Raw genomic sequence first — 20392 nt, forward strand, 5'->3', positions numbered from 1 at the left:
AATTAACCTTTAGGTCTTAGCTACTTAGCCTAAGGTTACTGCCTTAATAACCTAAGGTAGCTAAGCTAATAAATACTACTATAACGCTAATAATAATAACCTAGCCTAGGTACTACTAAAGGCTAAATAATCTTAATAGAACTTTAAAGATAATAAGTAATAAGGTTATTATATAGGAAGAAGGGTAATTCTTACACTTTATATTTATATATACTACTATTTAGTATATTTTCTTAGTAAAAGAAGATAAAGTTCTTTAGGGGAAAGGCACTTATTATAGGATAAGTGCCTTATATAGTAAATAAATAGGTAGGACATAGGATTACCTTGTTAATATATATCTAGGTATATACCTAAGGGTATATATCTTATTGCCTATTTCCTCCTATAAGGAAGAGTAACCTTAATAAATAACCTATACTAATACCTAGCTTTTGTCCTATACTATTTATTTAGCTCTTTATTATTACTTGCCTTATTTTACTGCTCTACTATTATATTTTACCTTTGTACTATATTACTTTATATTACCTATTATAGCCTTGCTTCTCCTATTAGATCTACAACAGCTAGTAGGAAGGCTATATTAGTCTAGCTAATAATAGTAACTAAATTAATATTAAGGTAGTATTATACTAATTAGTATATAGTTAGCTATAAAGCCTAGTATCTCTTAGAAATAATATATAGATTTTTTTACTAGTAACTACCTATAACTAAAATAAAATATTTACCTTTATTAAAAATATTAAAGATAATATTACTAAACTATTTAGGTATAAGTATAAAGTAACTAATAATAGTTAATTAAAAACTAAGCGTAAAGTAGTAAAGACTACTAGTAACTATAAAAAAGAAAAACACTTTATAGATAAAAACTTTAAGTATACTAAGATTAGTCCTTAGAAGTACCTATAGCCTACTATATATAATCTACTACTAAAGTAGACCTAAGCACTTAACTATATATATACTATTTTTAATAATAACTTAAAAAATAAAATCTTTAATAAATATAATAAGTAAGCTATACTATAAGCGCTTATAGCTAGACCTAGTAAAGTACAGTAGCAAGGAGACTACTTAAGCACTAGTAAAGCTAAAGCCCTATAGAAGGCTATTAAGAATAGTAAACGCCTTAACTTTATAACTATAACTATAGTAGTTATATAGTATAATCTAACTTTACCTAAAAGTTAAAATAACCTAATTATTACTAACTATATTAAACTACTTAAAACACTATAAAGGGCTACCTATAACTATTAACTAACTATTAATAATTTATTAGTTATATTTAGCTAATATAAAAAACTAAGACTAAAGCTAAAGCTAACTATAAAGACACCTAAACTACCTCCTAAACTACCTATATTTACTAAGGTAAACCTTATAATAACTCTAATTAAAGTAGTCTATAACCTATGCTTACTTATAGAAGTAGATATTATAAAGATTAATACTATTATAACTACTTAGTAGTTACTAAAAGAAAACTAGAAGTTTATTAACTTTATATACTAGTATACTAATAATAGTTCTTTTCTTAATAAGCTATAAATCTAATAGCTTTACTAATGTCTAGCTATAGATAAATAGACTAATTTACACTAGTATATCTTATATCTTACTATAGCTAACTATAGTAAATATATAACTATTATTACTAATATAATACAGGAGATAACTATAAGACTAATAAGTAAACTAAATATACTTATACTATAATACTACTCTAGTATAGGATATAACTAGAGTAAATAAGTTAAGAGGTAATAAATAAGAATAAAGATAAATATAACTAAACAAAAACAGATAGATTTACTAAAACTATATATAGCTATATATATATAGCTATAGAGACAAAAGGGAATTAACTTATCAATAGTAAGGGCACTATATTTTTAGAGGGGGCAGACTATTACATAAGCAGCCTACTGGCTACTACATAAAGCAGCAAGACCACACAAGATAGATAGATAAACCAATGAACTACATACACACCTCACTATACCATAACATGCAGGGTCGAGACCAATAGATAATCCGTGGAATGAATTGTTCTTGTGGCATGCAATTACACTATTTGCAGTCCTGGATTTGAACTATATTGATTAAACACACTGCAAGGGATTGATTTGAGTAGGTAAACTATTGCTGACAAGACAACCAGCGACGGCTTTAAAAAAAAATTTCTAATTTTTTTAAGCACGACTCCATCTGTACTTCTCTTTCTCTTGTCATGATTGTTTTTCATGTCTCTTGCGTCCACACTGGTTCCAAGGCACCACCTCATATACCTTTGAGCTTGACCTTCGACCTTGGCCTCCAAAGATAAAACCATGGGAAAGACTCAGATGAAGGTGAATGAGAACATTATAAGTCAGAATTCTCCACTCCGTTTCCCCCTGTGCGCATAGTCTATTTATTTAATATTGCTGTTCATTAGGAAAAACACCACATACAGGGAGCAGGTACAATTTGCATTGAGTTTCAAATCGGACCTTGGGGGGGCTAGGGGAATCGGAGTTGGGCTCATCAGACAACAAGAGCTTAAAATCTCTCCAAAATTTTCTGTATCATCGATAGATTTAGTGGCTTTGAATGCGGCATCAAGACGAAGATGGCTTTCTCTAACAGCCGACAACGTAGGTAAACTCAGACGGCTATGACGTTCTGCTGAGGCCAAGGCACTTGTGGATCGCTTTCTAAATGCAGCTTCGGCTGGCGGGAACCCCATTGTCGGCCACTGTGATTGACCCACCAAATCCTGTAGCCCCAAAACGCCATGTAGGTACTTTGCGCCAGAAATCTGCTGACAGAATACAACCAAACCTGTGCCCCGACCAGGCAGACAGCCAGCCCACCACCTAGCTTTTCTGCAAGCTTCCCAAGCTGCCTGCGCTTGGCCTGGTTTCTGGGGCGCCTTCCAATCATCCTTTCTCGCTCGCACCTCCTGTACTGAGGTACTCTCTACCCTTTGTCATCGCCTCGACTGCCTCCTCTTTGCGATCTTATCCAGATTTACCCAATCGCGGATTTCCGACCTCCAGCCAGAGCATTTCGGTGGTTTTTCTTTTTTGGACGAGCATTAATACTCGCAGCTCCGTTGTATAAGCAAGCGTGCCTATTGTCACCCACTCCTCTGCCTATCGCGCCGTTGTGATTCCTCTCGGCATCACGATTGATTCTTTCCCCCAGCCTTGGGCTTAACAGGAAACACGGGAGCCCGTTGTCGAAAGAAACTCGCGGATCGGCATAGATCCGAGAAACCCTCTGAGCTCTAAGGCACTCGCATCGTTCGCTACACCTACATCATGAGTGCGCCTCCACCCGGTCTGCCTAACGGCCAGAATCCGAATGGCCAGCAACCTCCTCAGCCGGCGCAGCCTGGCCAGCCTCGACCGCCTCCGATCAAGCGAAGACCTCGCGGTGACCCCCTTGTTGCACGCAAGCGACCCGGAGCTCCGCGACCACCTGCCCCGCGTCCCCCGCCGGGAGCTAGACCGTCACCTGGAGCAGCGGGTCAACATGGCCTCCAGCGACCCGAGACCGAAGACGATGTCAAGGCTAGACGAGCCGCAAACGGTGGCTGGCTCGACCCTGCGCCCCAGAATGTGAGGGAGTTCAAGATAGTAACGACGAAGAAGGCGTTAAGAGACGGTATCCGCCACCACGTCATGAAACTTTCGTCCGCCAAAGCCGACCTCGAAAGGAGAGGCATCGATCCTACAAACCAGGAGGAGTTCACGCGGCCAGTCACCCTTCAACGACGCGATCCGCGACAACCGCCTCCGGGTCGTGAAGTGAAGCAGGAACAAGCTGAGCCGCAGCCACTTGACGAAAAGGAGGCGGAACGACTGGCACAACTCAAGGCCGATCGTGAAGCTATTCGGGCTATTGAGCTCGCGAAGAGCGCGCCCAGTCTGAAAGATCCCAATGCTGATAAGAAGCCAAAGCCCAAGGAGAAGGAGAAAGATGTTCAATTTCACCGACAGCCTAGGTCGGAGAAAGAGAAGAAGCAACAAGAACTACGATACGAGGAGGCACTTCCTTGGCATCTGGAAGATGCCGATGGCAAAAATGTCTGGGTGGGATCGTATGTTGCCCCATTGTCCGAGACCACAGTCTGCTTCGTTGCTACTCGCGATGGCAAGTTCGCTGCTATCCCGTTGGAAAAATGGTACAAGTTCACCGCCAAGCCTCAATTTAACACTATGAGACTTGAAGAAGCCGAGGCTTTGATGAGCAAGAAGACGGACGTTGGGCGTTGGTACATGCGAGACAAGCAGAAAAAGAGCGAGCAAGAAGAGTGGGAGGCCACCAGACACGCCCTCTATGGTCCCGCCAAAATCAAGACGGAGAGCAGCACCTTTAGGGCGGCCTCCAGGGAAGAGAAGATGGACCACGATCAGATCGATATGGAGGGCGACGAGTTCCAGGATGACGATGAGAACCCTGGTCTGGAACAGGACAACGATGAGGAATTCAAGGAGGCAAACGATCGCATTCGTCGCGATCAGCTTGGGGCCAACTTATTCGGCGAGGCCGACGAACGTCGAGTCGAAAAGGAAATGAACGAGTTGAGGAAGGCCGAAGAGGAGCGTCGTAAGGAGGGCAAGAAGACCCAGAAGGCTCTGATCAAGCGAGAAAAGGAGACTATCTACCAGTCTGATTCGAGCGGCTATGATCCTTTCGAGTCGTCATCGGTAAAATTTCCTAAAGTACACTAAACATCTTCTTATCTTTGCTAACTGCTTCTGTAGAGCGACGATGACTCGGATGAGGAGAAGCAGAAAGAAGAGAACAAGGATAAGGAGAAAGATGACGAGAACAAGGACAAAGATAAGGATGCAGACGGGAAGGATAAGACGGCCTCGGGCGTCTCGTCCAAGGGTAACACAACCCCGTCTGGCCGACAGAAGCACACAGACGCTCTCAAGAAGGGCAAGTCTCTGAAGCGCCCTGGCTCCCCCAATCTATCCGAGTCCAGCGGCAATGAATCGTCGCGAAAGAAACTAAAGAAGCACCCTGCGACCTCAGTCCATCAAAGTCGCTCGTCAACCCCTTCCGCCGGTCTGAAGAACAATTTGGGCAAGGGTGCCATGAGCGACGGGGAAGCGACCGGAGGAGAGATGTCCGATGGTCAGTTGAGAAAGAAGAAGATCAAGCTCGTTGGCAGTGGAGTGAGAGGCACACCTGTCGGCTCGAGGGCCGGTAGTCCCATGCCCGCAACATCTGGTAAGCATAAGCTTCACGTCTTTGCAATTACTCTGCATCTGCTGACAGTGTGGAAGGTTCCAAGCCCGGTTCTCCTCTGCCAGAGGGTTCTCCGGCTCCCCGTGCTGGATCTCCCAATGGGCCTATCGAGGCTTGGGAGATTGTGGACGCCTTGCCCGAGTTGCCCGGTGGCATCAGCATCGGCAATCTCATGAGGAGATTCCAAGGCCGTATCGGTGACGGCCCTGGCCAAATGGATCGCAAGGATTGGATCAAGCTCGTCAAAGAAAATTGCGCATATGGCCCTGACAAGATTCTACGTCGCAAGCCGACCTAGTGGCCCTGACAATTAGGGTTTACACTACGAGACTGCATAATTGTAAGTGCCTCTCGGCAGGTCCAACTGCCAAGTGGAGTTTAAATTCGCAACCGAGTAGTAGATTCTGTGAGCAGCTGCTGGATGTCAGTCGTACCGACATTCACCGTTGCCAAGCTCCTAGATATAACGCTTAGAAGGTATGGGCGGCTTTTCAATGCACACAACTTGGACTACAACAACCGATGAACAGCCCTGTAGGGTTGGGCTGTGGCTATCGCTGAGGAGTTGGGCCTGGTTTCCCATCTGGTCTTGGGAATTAACCTTACTTTCTGGCTCAGTTCTTGTCGTTCCCACTGGATACCCCATATACCTCCAAATTAGCAAGACTCGATTGCGACGGCTATGGTCGCTAAAACAGACTTGCTGGGGTTTATCCAGGTGGTGGTTTAGGCTTCTCAAACAATGGTTGCATCTAGGCGCCGTACTATTCATCCATCTGCCAAGCATAGTCCAGCCCCTTGTTCCTTTCCCTACGATTGATCGCCTTGAATCGTTCCCCTTCAAAACCGTTGCTCCTATCCACGCCGTCCCATCTGTACCCCGGCTTGATGCCATAACGATTGGGCGGCGCAGCGCCAGCGTATATCGGCCTCTTCTTGACCATTTTACCCTTCTCACCACCGGCGCCCTTCTTCTCACTCATGAATTGCGCCATGGGATCATTCCAACGCTCCTGGTCCTTGAGCTCCCTGTTCAACTCCTCGTCGTCCGCTGTCCGCGCAAACTTCATGAGCTTGGCGTCCTCGAGCGCCTCCCTGCGCTTCCGTGCCTGTTCGAGCTGCACGTCACCCTTTGGCGCCAGCTTGGCTTGCCGCTCCTTTTCTTCTGCTTCAGCCGCCAGTCTGCGGGCCTCGGCGCGCTTCATCGACACGTCGACCCGACGGCCTGTCGCGTCGCGATATACAGTCTCTTCCTCTTTGCCGTGTTTCCGTAGCTTGGCGAATTCGGCCTCCTCCGCCTGCTGTCTGCGGCGCAGCTGCGCCGACACGGCGGCGGCGCTCTGCAGGCCCGCGTGCGTGCCGTCGCTCATCTTGACCACTCCTACCTCTCCGTCACCCTCAATGACGGGCATCTCGTCGTCTGCTTGTGCGGCTCTGGCATTTTCTGCTGCCGCCGAGGCGAGGATCGCGTCCGCGGCGGCGGCACCGTCGTCGTCTTTTGGTTTTGCAATGCTGCTGCCGCTGGCAGTGACAGTCTTCCAGTTTGATTTCTTCGTGCGCCGGAACTCTGCCGATGTACCTGATACGAGCGCGGCTCCTGAATCTATTTCGTCGTCTTGTTTTGTCGAGTTGCCCCAACCGCTGTCGTCGTCGTCTGCGATGATGAGGCCTTGGTTCTCGGTGGTTTGCTTGCGCTTGCGCTTCTTGGTGGGTTTCGGATCTGCTACCAAGTAGCGCGTTGCTAGGTATGATGAAAGATCAGAAGGCATTTTCGCAGAGATGCGCTCGCCAGCGTAGGGTTCGGAGAATGGGTTTCGTGGAAGAAGTTGCACTGGGTTCAGATAAGCAGTTTTGTTCAATGGTAATTCATGATGTCCCGTCCAAGCTGTCGACATCACTGCACGTCTAAGACGCACGGATGTGGCAGCCAGAGACTAGAAAAGCAGGGGCCGTTGAACGACAAGGGTACCCTACCCCCACCCGTCCTCCACGAATGGATGTGCAGGTGACGGGGCGCTAGTTACTTATCAGAGTGTCGAGTGCGAACCTAACAGTGACGGCCGCTGAAAGGTAATTTGGCCATGCTGCAGCGTACCTTGTGGCATCGTCATGGAACAGTCACTGTACGTCGTTCCTGCTGCACTCGCCTGTCCGGCGTAGACACCGAAATTGCTGACCTTGAGTTTAGCTTTAGACTGATCCGACCAACCACTTGTTTCTGCGATCGACTCGCGACCCCCCTTTAAAGCACGACGCCCGAAGCCATCCGGCGGATCTACGAATGCTAGAACAGCAAACACACGGCTTTCGACAAGACCCAGGCAAAAGGGTATCAGTCGGCCTCGACTGATACACCTCATCAAGCCTTCCTCATGCGACCACCGGACAACGATGCGTCGCCTATCGATCCGCTCCAGGCGCTGCCGATGGCGGCCTCCACCGCGAGACTGCCTAAGAGGCAGTCCTTACCAGATGGCCAGCCGCTGACGCAATCCGAAATCAGCCTGCCGTACCGGAGATCGAATCCCTCTGTCGCGCCGCTCTTCGCCTCGACACTGACTCCCCCAGGATCGCGATCCGGTTCCCCCATGGGGAGGGGCTCGCCGGCGCGTCCGCTCTCCGGCTCAGTCTTTGGGGGTCCAGCGAGGCGCTCACTCATTGAGACCGCTTCCGATAGCCCGGGTGACCCGCGTAATCTGATCATGAAGGCTTACGTTCCCCATGTTGCCATTTATGCCTCACCGGACACGGAGGAGCTGGCAAATGACAAAGGATTCAAAAGCGGCGTGTGGGAACTTTTGCGTCCATTCGGGGAGCAGGTACAGGGCAAAGTCACAATCAGAGATAGCAACGGTGCCAGCAGATCGTGGGAGGACTTCTCTGTTCGGTTTGTCAAATTCGGGGACAACATTGAGCCACCAGACGCTGGTGGCGCGAAAGGATCGCAGCATGCTGCTGCCAACGGGCAATTCGGGCCTGCCTCAGGGTTGAGGAGCAACTACGAGGACGTCGAGGCCGTAGTCGACCGTCACCTTTCTTACGCTGAAGACTCATTTCTCAATACAGCGCACCACGGGGTAACAAGACAAGGCTTGGATATTGAGGCAACCTCGCCCTACTACTCATTATACCTACGGCGGCTGCTATCCGGCATACCTGTAGCACCTCACGAGACTTTTGCGCATCCCGTGGCGTGTGTGATTGCTATCAGCTCACGCAGCCCTTCACCTATCGAAGATCTGCGCAAGTTATACAATGACACGAGCTCCGGCGAGAACAAGCTGCCAGTCTGGGTTGACGGGGACTACCTTCGATACTACGTCCTGGTACACGATGAGGAGCGTGACGATATCACTCGATCACTCGCTCTTTTCGACCAGATGAAGCGCCACCTAGGTCTGCATTGTCATTTGCTCCGATTACGAAGCACACAGAGCGCCGAGACCGACGACGATAGCATACCACTGCCCAGGAGCGACTGGATGTCGGCAGCCGAAGAAATGGCAGATATCCGGCACAGCGAAGACCAGGAAGATTTCGAAGACCCAACGAGGTACATCTTTGAGTCGGACGCGACGGCGATTCGGACGTTTGTGAGGGAGATGGTCACACAGTCCATCATTCCCACCATGGAGCGTCATGTCTCGCTCTGGAATGACCAAGTGGCATCTCGTAGGAGAGGTATTACGGGAAGGTTCATGAACCTGTCGAGGAAATGGGGCGGTTTCGGCAGCAGTTCACGAAACTCGGTGGTAGGAGGTAGCAGCTCGTCCAGTGCCTACGACACACTCGGGTTTTATCGTCCAGATGCACCTGAGGCGATCATGCGGAAGCTTGCTGATTTCGCTTTCATGCTGAGAGACTGGAAGCTGGCACACTCGACTTACGACCTCCTAAGATCCGACTTCAGCGATGCCAAAGCATGGAAGTATCACGCAGCAGCTAACGAGATGGCTGCCGCTAGTCTGCTTATCATGCCCCAAAGTTTGTCATCCAAATCTCGAGCTGAGACGACCGACCAAATGTTGGAGGCGGCATTTTACTCATACCACACACGCTGCAGCTTTCCCTTTGGCGCACTGCGGTCTCTGACTTTGGGTATTGAACTTCTGCGGCTTAGGGGCGGAAGCAGTGTTGACGATGCTGTGAGGTGGGGTATTCGCCTTCTTGATTCAAAGATCCTCGGCCCCGTCGGCGACGCCCTCATGAAGGAACGCCTAGCAGTCTGCTACGCCTCGAAACCGGGCGTTGGTTCCGGTGCGTGGGGCCATCGGAAGCGCAAGTCGGCCATGTGGTGTATCCTTGCTGGAGAGGCCTGGCACACCCAGAAAAAGTATATTCAGTCTCAGCGGTGTCTCAATGAGGCCGGGCGGATATACTCAGAGCTACCGCACGAGCACGGCATCTCCAAGCTCAACCTCGCCAATGAGTTCGTGGGTGGCTTGCAACACGACCTCGACGAGAAGCTCGACGTGGACAATCGGGGCGATGAATCGCTTTTGCAGGGTATGGAGGATCTTGTTGTTGACGAGGAGAGCGAGGCGTTGGATCTTAGGTCAAGGAGAGCGAGCATGATGGGGCGTGGGCCGGTGCCGGCGTCAAGCCTCGAGACTGCGCCGCTGCATGAGGTGACGTCGCCTGCCAGGGAAAAGGCCGACGGATCGACACAGGATGAGTTCGGCTAAGACGAGCAATGACAGCGGAGACGGGCACAGCGCTGGGTGGATAAAGTAGCAGATGCGTTCACGAAGCGGATTAATAGCAATTATACTTGCCTTGTCGTCTATGCCGCAGAGATGTGATTGTTTGCCTCCGCAGCTTTCGCTCCCAGGGCCTAGATACGGCCGATATACAGACCATGGTGTATGCTTAGGTGGTGCAAGGACTCTCTTGAGTATCATGATTCCTTGCATTCTCCATTCCCATCAACGGGTTGCGCCATTGGTATGGAACCAAGATTCAATTTGATGGGGTGACATTTATTTAGCTGTCCACCTACCTGTAGGTATGTTTCAGGTACGTACCTGCCACGGCCCTTGCTAGGGACCCTTGAATTTCGTAGTGATCTCATAGGCAACCGATAGGGGGAGCACGTCGTCCGGTGTCCGCCGATAAGGCACTCTCCCCCACCGTCCCGCTGAACAAGCTGCGCGTTTCCCGTGGCATCGTTGGAAAGTCACAAGGTCTCTCCTCTTCGAATTGCGATTTTCCGGGTTTGACCCAAAAAGAAATCTATTTGCCTGCTGCGTCTTCCGACCACCAAGGCTCTTTTTTTTTACAACTTTGCATCGGTAGAGCCGACCTCGGAGCAAGGGTTCTTGAGATTTACATCACCAAAGCCGCATCGAGACCTCGACGTCACTCGACCAGGATGGGAGAGCTGGCCGATTTCCTCGTTGAACGAGACGAAAACTTTCGCAAGTATGCAACCTTTATTCACCCTTCGCAAACCCCAATTTGAAATTACACAAGTTACTGACATGCCATTATCCATCCAGAGCCCGTCTACCCGCCCTCTACTCCGACTTCCGTGCCCAACGAACCCTCAATCCGGATGGCTTCCAAGCAAATGTCAGTGCCTGGCGTCAGGCTCTCGCCCGCGCCGCATGGGAAGGCAGGATAGCATCCCAGGTCTCGGCACCCAACATTTTCGTCTTGAATGTTGATGAGAATCTCGTGCGTTCACTCGAAAGCAAACAATTCGGCCGCCCTCTGGCGCTGGGTACGGTTGTGAGGGAGGCTGTAGATGAGAAGGACCTATACCCGCTCAAGGAGTTTCTGAATTCCAAGGAGAGCATTTACGCCGGGAAAACATGGGGACAGGTTTCGTGGACTGTGGTGTCATGGGCGGCAGGGCAGCTCGGGTTCGGCGGGAAGTCGACTTCAGGCGAGGATAAGCTGCCACAAGGGAGATTTGTGGTCATCAAGAACGTCGAAACGACAGCAAAGAGCCTTGCCGAGAAGGTAACACCGTCCGACACGAGATTCAACAGGACATACACGAAGTCGCACTTCCGCAAGACATTCGCGAACACACTGGTCCAGGATCGTAGGCTATCCGAAACGGACGTCGACATCCTCCTCGTATTTCTCTCACGGGACAAGGAAATCGTGGTCTACGACGGACAAGTCGTCAAGATCAAAGGCACCGCAGACGAGGACGAGTCCGTCATCACAGAAGAGGACGCGGCGGTCTCCTCGCTCAAGGAGCTGATCGCCGACATGACGGAACAGACGAAACTCCTTACACGGCGCGTTGACGAACTCACGACCACGGCCAAGGACGCCGTCTCGAAGAAGAATAAAGTTGCAGCGCTGGCAGCACTGAAGTCGAAGAAAATGACCGAGGCGACGCTGGAGAAGCGCTTCGCAACACTGAATCAGCTTGAGGACGTGGCGGCGCGGATCCAGGAGGCCAGGGACAACGTGCAGCTCGTCAATGTCATGGAGGCGAGCGCTGGCGCGCTCAAGGGCCTCAACGAGAAGATCGGCGGCGCGGACCGCGTAGGTGACGTTGTCGACAGGTTGCGCGAGCAGATGGGCGAGGTGGACGAGGTCGGCAGGGTCATTTCCGAGGCCGGCGCAGCGCCGGTGGACGAGCTCGAGGTGGACGACGAGCTGGAGGCTATGGAGCGTGAGGAAAGGGAGAAGGAGGAAGCTGTGGAGCGGGCGAAGAAGGAGGCGCGGGAGACGAAAGAAGCCGAAGAGATGCGGCACCGGCTGGAGAAGGAGATGGCGGAGCTGCGACCACCTGTCACGGAACCAGCGGAAAAGGAGGACGCGAAGGAGAAGATGCAGACGCCGACAGGGGAAACAGCGGACAGCTTGGAAAAGCTGGAGCTTGATGAGCGGGAGAAGCCACTGCCCGCGCAGTAGAAGGTCCCTTCTGTAACAACTTGTGTTTTGAGGGTTTTCAATTTGGGACGTTTTGGTTTGTATTCAAGCAAGCCTTTATGGCTTATTCCGTATATGTGAAGGGTATAATAATGAAACGCCATTTCATGAACGCCGGGATGCAAAATTATCGCGCCTCTCAACTGCTTGGTATTTGCGGTTCTGAGAAGCCACCGTGCAAGTAGCACGCTGCCGTTGGCGGCTGAGACTTTATGGAAGGTTCACCATGTTCCACACCAAACCTTTGGTTTCTTTCCATCTCGTCTCTTAGGTCGTCTCCATCAGTCTTCGGGGCTTGTGCGGCGTCCCCCGGTCGTTCCGTCAAGTCAACCATCGCGACCTCTTTACCCGAAGGATCCGTCACAGCATGCGGTGCTTGAGTAGGCGAGTCGTCTATAGAGACGGGATTGGTCGCCTCCTCTATTGTTGATTTGGCCTGTGCTCTCGATTTGCGCGCATTGGCAATTAGATCCTTGAACGAAGTGTCGTGCTTTGCCGCCCATGCCGTACCATCAAACTCCTTGTCCTTGACCGCCACACCGGGACGTACAAACATTGGTGCCTTGGACCCTTGTGTGCGCTCCCATACGTCGAGATCGTGGAGCAGCTCGGCGCGACGCTTAGGACGGGCAGAGTCGCAGTTGGCATTCCACAGCGTGACCCATTCCTTGTGCCGTTTCTCCAGCTGAAGGCGTGTTCCGGTCGTTGAGAGACCCAGGTCAGACATCTTCTTCCGAAGGGCGGCATCCTTGAGCATGGAATATGCGAGGGCAGGGAGACGCTCGGGCGCCGGGGTCAATCGGTGGCCGCCGTGAGCGGATGTGTTCGGGGTGGGTGTACGGCTCGAGCTGCTGCGGGCTGTTGTCTGAGTTTTTGCGCCGGTGCAGGTGTCGAGATGACGAAAGACTTGCGCTTCCTTCATGCGGGTGTTACATATAGGGCATGGGACGAGGCCATCGTCAAGAGCTAGAAAATATGTGTTAGAACCATGGGGGAATATGCTCGATGACACAAATTAGATTACCAAACGTTTCGTCCTCCACCTCGTCGTCCTCGTCCACATGTAGCGGCTGCCCGATTCCGGCTTCTTCATCTATCGCTGCAGCCGTCTGCCCTGATCTTGTTCTGCTGAGCCTCGCAGAACTCCTCAGTCGCTTGGCTTCGGGCTGATGTTCGCCTGACGCAGATTCCTCCTCGGCCACCTTCCTCTTGGAAAAGTCGCGAATCGTTGATTTCTGGCCCGCTGTCTTCGCAAACTGCAGTGTATCCTTCCTTGCTTTGACGAACGACTCAACAACCTCCTCCATGGACCAATTACTCCTCAACTTCAACTCCTGGTCCGAAGCCCGGCAGAGGGGGCACTTTCCGTCATTGGAGAGGGCGCGGCGGATACATAGCGAGCAAAATGTGTGGCAGCAGGATGTGAGCATGGGCGTCTTGAAGAAGTCCTTGCAAACCTGGCAGCGCAAGGAGGCTTCGACTGCTGAGAGGGCTGGGAGGGGTGTCGAGAGCCAGTCTGTCGAGTCGGGTACGTCTTCGAAATCGGTCATTGTGGGTGATGGAGACAGTGCGCTTACGAGGTTCCGATTCTGAGGTTGGTTACGGGTTAGAAATCTCTACATGCCTTGTTCAGGGATGTTGGGAAGAAACGAGCACAATGAGACCTGTAATTAGGTATTATCTGGGGAGTATGTAAAAGTCGCGTCGAGTGGCGGCGCGCTTGGAGTCAGGGATCTAGAGGTCGGGGGGCGCACTTTAAGTGGGTAACGTCATCGAGCTGACCAATTGTGCTGTGCTGAGAGGCCCAAGGATGGGGCGTGAGCATAAAATCAATTAAGAGTAAGTATGAACCGCGTCTTTATCGTCCGGACGCGTCTCACCAACCAACCGCCCATTCTTCATGGGGAAGCACTTTTAAACTCTCTGTAAAAGGCTTGCTTGCGATTTTAGTCCCTTTTGCAGCACCAGTTCCACCAAACAAAATATAGATCTTCCAGTCTGGTGGTCTCGTCATGGACGAATTCAAGAAATACCTGGCGGATCAGATCCTCAGCGAGGAGAAGATCGTAAGCTATGAACACCCCCTGTTGACAACAGATAGTTGGTTCAGATACTGATACTTACTTGCTCAGGTTACATATCGAAGCCTCAGCAGAGCTTTGAAAGTGCACGTCAATACGGCGAAGGGGTCTGTTTCATCAATTCCTTTCATTGCATCGTTCGGTTACTCATCAATTTTCTTTTTATATTTTAGGATGCTCTATGAGTTCCATCGATCACAGAATAGCATGCGTCCTGGCACAATCCACGCCACCTATCTGATCTATGGTATACAGAAGGCGATGAAGGTTCAAGAAGATGGAGACGTTGAGATGACCAGCTCTCCTCCTGATGCCGAGCCTTTGTCTGATGAGGTCGCCACCCACTCCCTGATCTTGGTCCCTGGTGATCGTCTGAAGGGTACGTCCAATGTTTGCTTATAGAGCCACGTTTCTCGACTCACTGACCCCCTTTTAGAAGTATTGGCAACATACGAAGAAGTGTCGTCCTTTCACATCTACAGCTTGGCCAGGCATCCCACCACTGTATGTTGACCAAATTCCTCTCGGGTCAAGGCTGACTTTTTGTTTAGGAGTTGCAGATGCTGGCGGATATCACACAGCAGATCAAGGAGCAGTCGGCTGGTGATAGCGCATCTATGGCCGAGACGTACGGTACCATTACCAACCCTAATGTCCGGAAGCGCGATCGCCAGGGACGGCCCGTACCGGCAGCCGCGTCTGCAGCGCCAGCAACTAAGTCTGTTAAGGACCTCGCACCGTCTGTAGCCAAGCCCACATCCCACGAGCCAAAGACAGAGCCGGCCAAGCAAGGCACAAAGACGTCTGCCAAGGATGCCCCGTCATCTACCGCGGGGACCAAGAAGCAGGCGCAACCGCCTGCATTAAAGAAAACCGGCTCCTCGGGGATCATGTCGTCGTTTGCCAAGGCGGCGGCAAAGGTCTCAACTGAACCAAAAGAGGTGCCGAAAAAAGAACCCCCGGCTGCCTTGTCTGATGATGGCGAAGACGATGAAGACATCCCAGCTGCCAGGGCCTCGGCTAACCCAGGACGGAAGTCAAGAAAAGACCGCGAGGCTGAGCTGAAGCAGATGATGGAGGAGAGCGATGATGAAGATGAGCCCGAGGAGAAGGAGGAGGAATCCGCGGACGAGCCGATGGAGGAGGCGCCGGAGCCAGAGGCTCAGCCTGAACCCGAACCTACGGAAGTTGTCTCGAGCACTGGCGACGGCCGCAGACGTGGCAAGCGGAGAATCATGAAGAAGAAGCAGATCATGGATGACCAGGGCTATCTGGGTAAGTTCAAGCCCACTTGTTTCTCGTTGGCGATATTGACTTTGTACTATCAGTTACCATCCAAGAGCCCGCTTGGGAAGAGTTTTCCGAAGACGAGGCTCCTCCGCCGCCGTCTAAGGCTAAATCTTCATCTATGCCTAGTTCAGGAAGCCAGCCTTCAAAGGGCAAGAAGGCGGCTCCCAAGGGGCAGGGCAACATCATGTCTTTCTTCGCGAAAAAGTGATATCCCGTAGACGGTTTAGTTTTTTGAAATCAGACCCATCTAATCGAGTCGGCATGAAAAGAGATGTATTCTCAACCAGCACCACCATATGTTGCCAGCGACGAAGAGCTGGCATCAATGGATGTTTCAACTTGACCAGACATGAAATGTTACAGGGGAGTTTTGTGACTTGCGCCCGGGCGTCTTACAAAGTTAAAATAGGACTCTATATCATCAATGAGTAGTTCTAATTAAGGAAGAAAGGGGTGGTAAATCGAATAACAGAGGTCACTTCGTAGGACCAGAGTGGCTATACTACCTAGCAATGATCATCAACATATAATAAATCCGCTCTTCATGCAAATTGTGGGCATTCGTTTCGAAGCTCCTTCTTCATGATTAGGGACTAGCAATGATGGTAACCTATCTTGGCTCATGCAACCAACAGCGCCGGCCCGTACCGGTAGGTTGTGAAGGAGATGGCGGTGCGGACGCCGGAAGTGCCCCGCGTAACCCCGCAGTGGGCCAGGGTTATCAATCAAGATGCAACGCTAAAACAGCAAGCTCCTGCAAGGGTTCACAGTGACGCTACGGACACCTGGCTGCCCTGGGAGAGCTTTCGGCCGATTTTCCATCTGCCGTGTTCGTTTCAACGTCCGCACATTACTCTGCTTCGTAAATATATTGCCCCATTGGCTTTGCAAGACTTATCCGAGGCACTCATGAGAACATAGACTTCGCGTTCCTTTTCTTCTGCCTTTCAGGCCTCGTGACCATGTCTTTACGATCCGTTATTAGTATGCTACTTCCCCTTGGCCTCTTGGCCGGCCAGGCCTACGCGGCGCAAGAGCCCTTGACTGGTGACGATCGTGCAGCATGCCCCAACTACGCGCAATATTCTACCTATCCCCAGTGAGTCGCAGAGTCAACTCTGACGCCCTGCTGAAAGATTCGATCTACCTAGTACTGACAAGCCTGCTGCCAGTAAACCGCTGAGCGAAGGTCCCCTCGCCTTACCCTACCAACGACCCGACCCTCGATGCCGTACATTCTCCTCTGACGCCATCGAGAAAGTCATCGAGGATGTCACGTCTCGAATGAAGGATCTTGACCTGGCCCGCCTCTTCGAAAACGCATTCCCCTCTACGACCGATACCACCGTCAAATTTCACACCGACGGAACCGATACACGCTTCGTTGACCTGAACGGCCGCAGTCTCCGTGATGAGGGCAAATGGGAGGGACCACAGTCTTTCATCATCACCGGCGATATCATTGCCGAATGGCTGCGTGACAGCACGAACCAACTCTCTCCCTACCAGCCGCTGGCCAAGAAGGACCCGGCTGTCTTCAATCTGATCCTCGGGGCCATCAACACCCAGGCCGAATACGTCATCGAGTCGCCGTACTGCAACGCGTTTCAACCCCCGCCAATTGCGAACCTCCAGCCGAGTCACAACGGACAGGACGATACTGTGCACCCCATATATGAGCCCTCGTTTGTCTTCGAATGCAAGTACGAGCTGGATTCGTTGGCGCATTTCTTGGCGCTGGGCAACGACTTTTACGAGCACACTGATTCAAAGGATTTCTTGACGGGAAGATGGTTCCTAGCCCTGGAGACTTTACTCAAAGTTTTGGAAGAGCAGTCTCGCTCAACGTTCGACCCGGAAACGGGCCGATACCAGAAGAATGAGTACACTTTCCAGCGCAGGACGGACGCAGGCACCGAGACTCTGAACCTAAGGGGTGTCGGCAACCCCTTGAACAACGGCACAGGTCTTGTCAGATCAGCCTTCCGGCCCAGTGACGATGCTACTATTCTCGGCTTCTTCATCCCCGCGAACGCCATGATGGCCGTGGAGCTGAAGCGTACAGCGGCAGTGCTGAAGGCGGCCGGCAAAGACGTTCTTGCGCAGACGGTGTTAAAATGGAGCCAGACCATCACGGATGGCGTTTGGAATAACGGAGTCATCAAGCATGCCAGGTACGGAAACGTCTTTGCTTACGAGGTTGACGGATACGGCTCTTCCATTCTTATGGATGACGCAAACTATCCTTCGCTGCTTGCTCTCCCCTTGATGGGATTCTTGCCGCCGGATGATCAGACGTACCAGAACACAAGGAAGATGCTCCTGGAGAAGACTGGCAACCCGTACTTTCTTGAAGGTTCGGCCTTCCACGGAATCGGAGGTAGGTAGTCATCTGCTGTGAGACACGAGACCGGCCTATTGACATTGTTTAGGCCCTCACATTGGCTTGTCCAATGCCTGGCCGATGAGTCTTTTAATACAAGCGCAGACTACCGAGAACGACGAGGAGATCACTGAATGTCTTGACCTGGTTCTCCGCTCCGCCCGACTCGGCCTGGTCCACGAGAGTGTTGATGTGAACCGCATTTCCTCTTTTACCAGTAAGTGACGCCACGTACCCCAGTAAACCAATACTGACAACAATCCATAGGGAGCTGGTTTGCTTGTAAGAACCAAGATTGACCCCAGTGACATGTTTACCGTACTAACATGGACCAGGGGCCAACGGTGTCTTTGCTGAAACGATTCTGGACCTCGCCAAACGGAAGCCTCACCTGATCTTTACGGACGAAAAGCCCTACACCATTTAAACATGGCATCGACCGCCCGACTATATATGGGAGGTACGCTGGCTAATTCACAGGATCGCGAGTATTGGTCTCACGGTAGACTCGTCAACAGAGGAAGATAATAAGGTGTGGGGGCTGGTCTACTTAGATTTTATATACCCAGATACATTGGCCGAGAGACGTAAACAAACGTTCAAGCCATGGAAAACCAATGGTGCAGGATTTAGACTGTCTATCCCGTATATGAGCTGCCTTGTTCTATCTTGACATACCGGTTGATGTAGTGCCTCCACGACCTCAACCCTCGTCGCTCCAGATCCATCATGCGTGGACAGAGCTAGCCTCACCAGGTGAATATCTCTCAGCCGCTTATTGTGGTCCGCCAGTACAGTCCAGCTATTTTACGTTATCGACATCAATTCCGCTTGTCAATTTCCACTGAACGCCATCTTTCATTGCCCTCAACACACCACCGAGTCTCTTCACACCCTCGACGACATCCTCCTCCGGCTCCCATGAGAAACATAGCCGAATCTCCCTATCAAACCTCGCAGACTCCTCGTCCCCGTGGACCTCAAACTGACCACCGTGGCCAATAACCAGTTCCTCGGTCTCCTTGGCCCTGACTGCAGCCTCCCGGCTCGACATGCCTTCCGGCAAACTGAACCATACGAAATACCCGCCATATACGCCGGCTCCCTTCAGAGCAGACTCGCGAACCACGACCCCGTCGCCCAGTGGCTGCTGGATGTACTTCCCAATGGCATTCATCAAGGCCCGGTGCCGCCTCGCCAGCGCAGGCCTTGTTTCCTCGTTGATATGCCTCTGCAGCTCCCCGCTCATGAGGAGCTCCGCGACCAGCATCGCAGATAGCTGACTTGGCGCGCCGCCGCTGCACGTTGACCCCGTCTGCGATAGGCCGTATGCGAAGGCCGGACTCCCCTCAGCCCAGCCTGTTCGCACGCCGGGTCCGACGATCTTGCTGAAGGAGCCGTTGGAGACCGCGTTGCCGAAGGAGGCGTCCGGGACGCCCATGGCGCGGTCGATATCCACGAGGCGTGGCAGGCGCATCTCCGGGGTGTAAGGGCCTGGGGTGGCGTCTGAGGAGGTCACGGGCCATTGGAGGAAGTCGTAAACGTCGTCGCTGATGATGAGAGCGTCGTGCTGGCGGGCGAGGGCGACGAGCTCGTAGCGACGGGTGAGAGACATTGTTTTGCCAGTTGGGTTGGAGCAGGTTGGGACGAGATATATGACATGGCGGTAGAGCTTCCTCTTCTTCGCTTGCTTGAAGCGCTGTTCGCTGTCAGTAAGCTTTATTCGTATCACCTTCCCTGTGTTACGACGACTTCTCTCATGATGAGAATTGTGATAACCGTGAGGGGGGAACCCTTGAAGTGGACTGGTCTTACCTCGTCGCCTCCTTTTCCTGCGGCCTCGAGTCCCTTCCTCAAATATTCAATATCGATCCCGTCATCGTCCTCAGGAACCGACTTGAGGCGTCCGTCAAACCCGGCGTCGGCAAAGATGGGACAGGCAAGGAAATAGCACGGCGCGACCATCCATACATTCTTCGTATACAGCGGGTCCGTAAAGGACTGCAGGATGCACGCGAGATTCTGGCTTGCACCTCCCGTGACGCAGATGCGGCGGGCGTCGGGCGGATGGTGACGACCATTGTTGCCGGAGTCCGAGGGGGCGGTGCGGGTGGCTAACGAAGATGCGGGGTTGGCCGCGGGGTAGAACGCCGAAAGCCAGTGGGCAAGGGACTCGCGGAGGGGCTGGTAGCCCGGGTCCGGACCATATTGGAGCCCCGGGATATAGGTGGCGGGATCGGCGAGTGTCTTGACGGCGGCGGCAGACAGGGCCGCTGCTGGGAGGAGAGAGGGGGAGGGCCAGCCTCGGAGGAGGTTGATGGGTTTCTTACGCAGAGGGCCGTTCATCTTGAAGGCTGACGATGGCGCTAATGACGAGAAGCAGCGACGAGACCGGATCAATGTACAATGATAAGGGAAGATCATAGACAACAAGCCTCGATTGTGAATGTTCGCAATGTGGCTAGAAGTCGGGGTGATGCGTGTG

At 51.6% G+C, this 20392-nt stretch overlaps 8 protein-coding genes across 8 annotated transcripts; 5 read left to right on the forward strand and 3 right to left on the reverse strand.

Moving 5' to 3' along the window:
- Positions 1-3141: 3141 nt before the first annotated feature.
- Positions 3142-5790, forward strand: LY79DRAFT_281898 (transcription initiation factor IIF subunit alpha). Its single transcript, XM_060552121.1, has 3 exons — positions 3142-4709; positions 4767-5241; positions 5298-5790. The coding sequence occupies exons 1-3, from the start codon at positions 3318-3320 to the stop codon at positions 5555-5557; spliced, it is 2127 nt and encodes a 708-aa protein (XP_060418844.1). The 5' UTR covers positions 3142-3317; the 3' UTR covers positions 5558-5790.
- Positions 5791-6023: 233 nt separating this feature from the next.
- LY79DRAFT_506193 (Pre-mRNA-splicing factor of RES complex-domain-containing protein) lies at positions 6024-7028 on the reverse strand (the record flags this gene model as incomplete). Its single annotated transcript, XM_060553698.1, has 1 exon — positions 6024-7028. The coding sequence occupies one exon, from the start codon at positions 7026-7028 to the stop codon at positions 6024-6026; it is 1005 nt and encodes a 334-aa protein (XP_060418845.1).
- Positions 7029-7306: 278 nt separating this feature from the next.
- Positions 7307-10197, forward strand: LY79DRAFT_538323 (putativeTRAPP complex protein TRS85). The gene has a single exon (XM_060556728.1). The coding sequence runs from the start codon at positions 7632-7634 to the stop codon at positions 9942-9944; it is 2313 nt and encodes a 770-aa protein (XP_060418846.1). The 5' UTR covers positions 7307-7631; the 3' UTR covers positions 9945-10197.
- A 197-nt stretch (positions 10198-10394) lies between these two features.
- Positions 10395-12214, forward strand: LY79DRAFT_281921 (Snf7 family protein). Its single transcript, XM_060552122.1, has 2 exons — positions 10395-10680; positions 10758-12214. The coding sequence occupies exons 1-2, from the start codon at positions 10631-10633 to the stop codon at positions 12133-12135; spliced, it is 1428 nt and encodes a 475-aa protein (XP_060418847.1). The 5' UTR covers positions 10395-10630; the 3' UTR covers positions 12136-12214.
- Positions 12215-12264: 50 nt separating this feature from the next.
- Positions 12265-13862, reverse strand: LY79DRAFT_538327 (DNA repair protein rad18). The gene is made up of 2 exons (XM_060556729.1): positions 13178-13862; positions 12265-13119 (listed from the first exon to the last, which is right to left on the reverse strand). Exons 1-2 carry the CDS (start codon positions 13701-13703, stop codon positions 12293-12295), a joined length of 1353 nt encoding a protein of 450 aa, XP_060418848.1. The 5' UTR covers positions 13704-13862; the 3' UTR covers positions 12265-12292.
- A 159-nt stretch (positions 13863-14021) lies between these two features.
- LY79DRAFT_281935 (DNA polymerase subunit Cdc27) lies at positions 14022-15888 on the forward strand. The gene is made up of 6 exons (XM_060552123.1): positions 14022-14219; positions 14286-14341; positions 14408-14613; positions 14671-14738; positions 14786-15509; positions 15563-15888. Exons 1-6 carry the CDS (start codon positions 14166-14168, stop codon positions 15730-15732), a joined length of 1278 nt encoding a protein of 425 aa, XP_060418849.1. The 5' UTR covers positions 14022-14165; the 3' UTR covers positions 15733-15888.
- Positions 15889-16361: 473 nt separating this feature from the next.
- Positions 16362-18537, forward strand: LY79DRAFT_538331 (uncharacterized protein). Its single transcript, XM_060556730.1, has 5 exons — positions 16362-16623; positions 16697-17904; positions 17957-18124; positions 18175-18189; positions 18243-18537. Exons 1-5 carry the CDS (start codon positions 16487-16489, stop codon positions 18332-18334), a joined length of 1620 nt encoding a protein of 539 aa, XP_060418850.1. The 5' UTR covers positions 16362-16486; the 3' UTR covers positions 18335-18537.
- A 172-nt stretch (positions 18538-18709) lies between these two features.
- Positions 18710-20253, reverse strand: LY79DRAFT_665947 (aminotransferase; the record flags this gene model as incomplete). Its single annotated transcript, XM_060563142.1, has 2 exons — positions 18710-19606; positions 19723-20253. The coding sequence occupies 2 exons, from the start codon at positions 20251-20253 to the stop codon at positions 18710-18712; spliced, it is 1428 nt and encodes a 475-aa protein (XP_060418851.1).
- Positions 20254-20392: the final 139 nt, after the last annotated feature.

This window comes from Colletotrichum navitas (genome assembly GCF_030913465.1).
Source record: "Colletotrichum navitas strain CBS 125086 chromosome Unknown LY79scaffold_5, whole genome shotgun sequence".
Classification (NCBI taxonomy): Eukaryota; Fungi; Ascomycota; class Sordariomycetes; order Glomerellales; family Glomerellaceae; genus Colletotrichum; species Colletotrichum navitas.